Source organism: Dipteris shenzhenensis, chromosome 6 (genome assembly GCF_047967505.1).
Source record: "Dipteris shenzhenensis isolate YYH24624 ecotype China chromosome 6, Dip_SZ_1.0, whole genome shotgun sequence".
Taxonomy (NCBI): Eukaryota; Viridiplantae; Streptophyta; class Polypodiopsida; order Gleicheniales; family Dipteridaceae; genus Dipteris; species Dipteris shenzhenensis.
Window position 1 is genome coordinate 47,912,232 of NC_141601.1, and position 5,000 is coordinate 47,917,231.

General features: G+C 45.2%; 1 protein-coding gene across 1 annotated transcript; it reads right to left on the minus strand.

Moving 5' to 3' along the window:
* Window positions 1–1,507: 1,507 nt before the first annotated feature.
* Window positions 1,508–2,945, minus strand: LOC147901263 (indole-3-acetate beta-glucosyltransferase-like). Its single transcript, XM_087376459.1, has 2 exons — window positions 2,807–2,945; window positions 1,508–2,439 (listed from the first exon to the last, which is right to left on the minus strand). The coding sequence occupies exons 1-2, from the start codon at window positions 2,943–2,945 to the stop codon at window positions 1,508–1,510; spliced, it is 1,071 nt and encodes a 356-aa protein (XP_087232585.1).
* Window positions 2,946–5,000: the final 2,055 nt, after the last annotated feature.

Genomic DNA, 5,000 nt, shown 5'->3' on the forward strand with positions numbered 1-5,000 from the left:
CAAAAATAAGCTATTTGTGTGATCCAACTATAATCAAGGTCATATGATCAAATTTGAGCCTTAATTCTTTTAAAAAGAAAGGCCCTTATTGAATGACATTAGATTAGAGTTGTAGCATCTTCGTGTAGCCAAAATCGGCTTTGCAAGAGCCTCGACGTTCGTATTTTCTGAGTCTCAAGGGGATTCGTTTGGTTCAAGATGTTGTTGATGATGCTAGATTTTCCCTTACTTTTCCTTTGGCCACTGCCAAATTTGGCCTTGGAATGCATTATCGTCCACTTTGGCATAAGATTACTTTGATGCTCCAACATTTTCAGCTGGTTCCTCCATTGCATCTAGAGGATCGTCTTCAAGACTGGACACTTTCTTCTGTGGGCTTGTCATGCCGTCCTCTACAATTTGCACTTATTACTATCTCTTCTCTTTAGAAAATCCATTTATCTTGCAAAAGGCAAATCAACTTTAGCATCTTAATTGTCCTATGAAATGGTGGCAGAAACATTTGAGACAAATTTGGTATTCTAAGATTCCTCTCCATTAGCAGGTTCTCTTGTGGAGAGTTTTGTTGGGTGTTCTTCCTCATGGATAGCTCTTGGCACGACGACATATTGCTTCCTCTATTTGTCACAGATGTCTGTGGCTCCGAGAGAGATCGTGCCTCATCTCTTTTGGCATTGTCTTTCCTCTTGTGCTTTCTTAGACTTCCTTGGGTAGATTTTGAGAGCTTGGTTTCCTCAGATTGCTTTTGGCAAGTTCTTTTGGCTTTTTGGTGTACATCCACCCAGACAGGAGTTTGATTTCTTTTTTGTTTGGGTTCAGTAGTGGGCACTCTGGACTCTCTAGAAGGACTGCAATCATAGGGTCTTTGGTGATCCTGTTTTTTCCAATTTCTCTTTCTTCTGACACTCTTTGCAGCAATTGCTTTTTGATTGCTTGCAATCTCGTGTCTTTGATCATGATGTATATTTGTCCTACACTGAGATTTTCTCTTGATGTCAAGCAATCTCGTGTCTTTGATCATGATGTATATTTGTCCTACAGTGAGATTTTCTCTTGATGTATTATAGCTCTCCTTTTCTGAGATAGCTTTTTTTGCAATATAATGCCTCAAAGATTCTACAAAAAAAAATGTGTGTGTGTGTGTGTGTGTAAGTGTGTGTGTGTGTGTGACAGAGAGAGAGAGAGTTTCCACCCCAAAAAAAAGTGTGTGTGTATGAGAGAGAGAGAGAGAGAGAGAGAGAGAGAGAGAGAGTTTCCACCAAAAAAAAAAAAATGCGTGTGTGTATGTGCGTGCGTGTGTGTGTGTGTGTGTCTGTGTGTGTGTGTGTGTGTGTGTGTGTGTGTGTGAGAGAGAGAGAGAGAGAGAGCGAGGCTATTTATGCCAATAAATTTCACAACTACAAAATGACAATAAAGTAGGCATAAAGCTCCAAATTCAAACTTCTCATTTTGGAGCTTGAACATAGCGAATGCCAACGATGTAGCATCTATAATGCATAATATTCATTTAGGAGACTTCCTTCATTACTCTGTCTTGAATTACGACCCTTTTAATTGTTGAATCTTGAAGGTCTCGGATGAAGGAAAGAAAGTGGCAATGTGAAGAGCCCCTAGGTTGCATGGCAAGTCGTGCGGAGGAAGCAAGAAGAGTGGCATGTTGCCAAAGCTCTGTGTCATCCATGACCTTTTGGAGCATCAATGCCATATTGGATGCAAACACGAAGTGTGACCCAGACGGAAGTGATGGGGAGGAGGGGAAACCCTTGACGATTTGCAATTGACACTCAAGGAGCACGCGATTGGTGGGTTGGTCTGCGAAGACGGGCCAACAGGGCATAGGAACACCGATGATGAGGGCCTCGAGGCACGAGTTCCACCCACAATGGGTCAAGAAGGCACCTATAGAAGGGTGAGCAAGGACCCTCTCCTGAAGAGCCCAAAGGACAATCTTCCCTAGAGCACAAGTCCTCTCTCGAAACCCTTGAGGCAAGTGCTCTTCTCCGCCCCTGACCACCCATAGAAACGGCTTCTTGCTTCCCTCAATCCCCATAGCCAAGTGCTCCATCTGCTTATCCTGAAATGATGCCTTGCTTCCAAAAGAGATGGACACCACGGACCTCTCCTCTTGCCCTACCAACCACTCCATACATCCTTCATCCTCTTTTATGAGACTTCCTTTAATCTTTTCATTTGCCCCTGCCCCTAAACATAATGGCCCTATCGCCCTCACCCTTATATTCGCTCTTAAAACAGCTATGGTTTTTTCTTCCAGCCCATCAAATGTGTTCACCAGAACGCAATCAGCCTTTTCCACGGCCTCCATTCGCGCGTGCCGAACTGAGCACGGATTTGGACTGGCAGAAAGAGCAGCAATGTGGGCGCTGCTAAACGGCAAACCGGGAATGTCCATATCCAACCTACTGCCCTCGGAAGTCGTACCTGCGTGTTGGCAATGAAGCTTGAAAACGTAAGGACTATATCAGGGAATTGGGGATTCCAATCTGTAATGCAAACTACCCTTACCGGAGGTATAGTAGTTGACACACAACCGTGTCGCACTGGACGCCCAGAATACTACCGATTAGATCTGAAGTTTTCGGGCCACATCTGCCGCCCATGGCAAGAAAGCGTCATAAATTAAGCAGGAAACGCGAGGGCCTGTCTCGTCCAGATCTTGGATCAACGTCTCTAAAGCCGGTCCCTGCTGTGGCAGGCTTTGGAGAAGATGAAACATGCTAGGCATGATACCGCCGGGATGATCAGTGCTGAGATTTTGCTGGGGAGGCACTCCATCGGAGATTGTGACAAAACGAAGAGGGAGTCCGAGTAACGATTAAACCTGAGGAAGCGAGGTGAAGAGCGAGTTGAAGCAAGGGATTGATATGGCCTTGCTCGGGAAATGGGAAGAGGAGTGCGTGAGGAATGTCGGAAGCCTCAAGATCCATGCTTGCTTTGCAACAAGGTTTTGAGAAGAAAATACCATCTCATTTCCTTAATTTGCACTTAAGTATTGACTAATTCGCCTCCCATGGTTCCATGACGTTGTGGCTTTCACATCTGAAAAATAAAATCATTGTTATTATTTTGGTTGGTGCACTTGTCGAGTATTGATGATTTGAGGTCCCCTTGTATGACTTTTCGGCCATTCTCATTTACTCCTCTTTTAATCTCCTCCTTTCTTTTTACCTTGGGCCCTCTAATTTAATTATGGCATTTGACAAAACATGTGTGCCTCAGGATCTATGGAGCGCTCTAAGGTGGATGGAACCTATGTGGAAACATGATGAAGAGAGTGCTCATGACATGTATCTCAAGTCAATTAGGTTCCAAGATAGATTAGCTTGGACTCATAAAGAGAATCTTGAGATAGTGCAAAGTGCTTGATTGATATTACTTCAAATGAACCTCCCTTTTATAGGTGAGGGTACTTACATCCATTTTGCTTGCTCTCATGTGGGATATCTCCTCCATGCCATGTGGCAGCTTACCCTTTACTCATACCTTTGCTCTACATGTGCTCATGGCACCACAACTCTCAACACCTCCCCTTGGTGCCATGATCCTTTGGCTACTGCAAGGTGGTCAGATGTGAGTTACATTCCATCACCTCCCCTTAGTGCATACATTGCTACTTAAGGTGGTAAAGTGTGGATTTTACATGTCAATACCTCCCCTGGGTGCTTTCTACTCTCAGGTGGTCAGGCTTCATTTACAAAACATAGGCAAGGTTGGCAAGGTTTTGGTTTTCAATACATTCCATTGATGTCACCTTTTGGCTCATGGCTTGTTGATGACTCGTTTGCTTCTTTGCTTGACGTAGCTTGATGCATGATGCTTTGTTCTTCCATATGCCTTGATGCTTTATGTATGGATACCATGCTTCTTGCTATGGTCATCTCATGCACTTGTGCTTTTGGCATGCTTATGACAATGATGTGTGTATTCATGCTTTGCTTTGTCATTTGTTGCAAAGGTCTTACCAATTGATTTCTTTCAATATTGGCAGTGTCTAATTGCATACAATGATTCTGACATGACAGGCGCGTAGAGCTCAAAAAGACGATCACTTTTCCTTTTTGGAGCGTGTCCAAATTCTTCTTGGATTGCAAGTTATGGCTTGTCGAATTTTTGTGAAGAAGAGGGGGCCTTGATGATGTGGCACAGGTATTCACATGCAGAATTCAAACTGTGCTTAGCAAGGGACTCTGTGCCTAGGTGGCACTGTGATGACCTTTGAACCCAACTTGGTTAAACCTAAGGTTTACACTAACTTTACCATAGTTCAACTAATCCAAGTAGCTGAACCTAAACACAGTTAGCTTTGACCACTTTATCTGCCACGTGGCCAGAAGGTGACCTAGCCTCTGAACCACGGGTTAACCTTACCTAACCTTGGTTAGATGCTATCTGCCACGTGTCTCTTTTGTAGAGAAGAAACAATGGCGACGACGGAGCTTCTGTCGACCGGCTGCGCATGCAAGAGAGGAGAGCTTCGAGCTCTCGTGCAGGTTGCTGATGCGGTTGCTCGTCTTAGGAGGCTGGCTCATCGTCAACAGTTTGAGTTCGTAGTGGCCTTGGCTTCTATTGTTGACGATCGTGGACAGCGTTTGGAGCTGGCAGTCTCCTGATTTGGAGAGGCATTGGGATAGCCGGTGTTGCTCATTGGAGAGGCTTCCGGGAAGGCCAATTGGTGCACCAGGGAGTTGTAGAATCAGATGGCGAGGTCGTTGCTTCTTGCTCTTGGAGGCTCGTAGAGGCCGCCTTGTCTTGAAGATCATAGTGGGCCGTTGAAGCTGGTCGAAGAGCTTGCTTCAGAGTCGTTGCAGTCGTTGGTTGTCTGCTTTGCAGTGTAGGCTGCTCATTGTTGCTGTGTTGAGTGCGCGTGCTGTCCGTAGGAGCTGCACTCGTTTGCTTCGCTGCTGCTACTGAGGAAGCTTGGGCTGCGCCTTAGGAGCTTGCTTCGTTGTTGGCTGCCTCATCGGTGCTGGCTAGTGGTTGTG

What these genes read in the sequence shown, in the direction of transcription:
- LOC147901263 (XM_087376459.1), bottom strand. Translation starts at nt 2,945, where the DNA reads ATGGATCTTGAGGCTTCCGACATTCCTCACGCACTCCTCTTCCCATTT. An exon ending in TCGGACTCCCTCTTCGTTTT is followed by an intron (nt 2,440 to 2,806) that starts GTCACAATCTCC and finishes GCCAACACGCAG; the next exon opens with GTACGACTTCCGAGGGCAGT.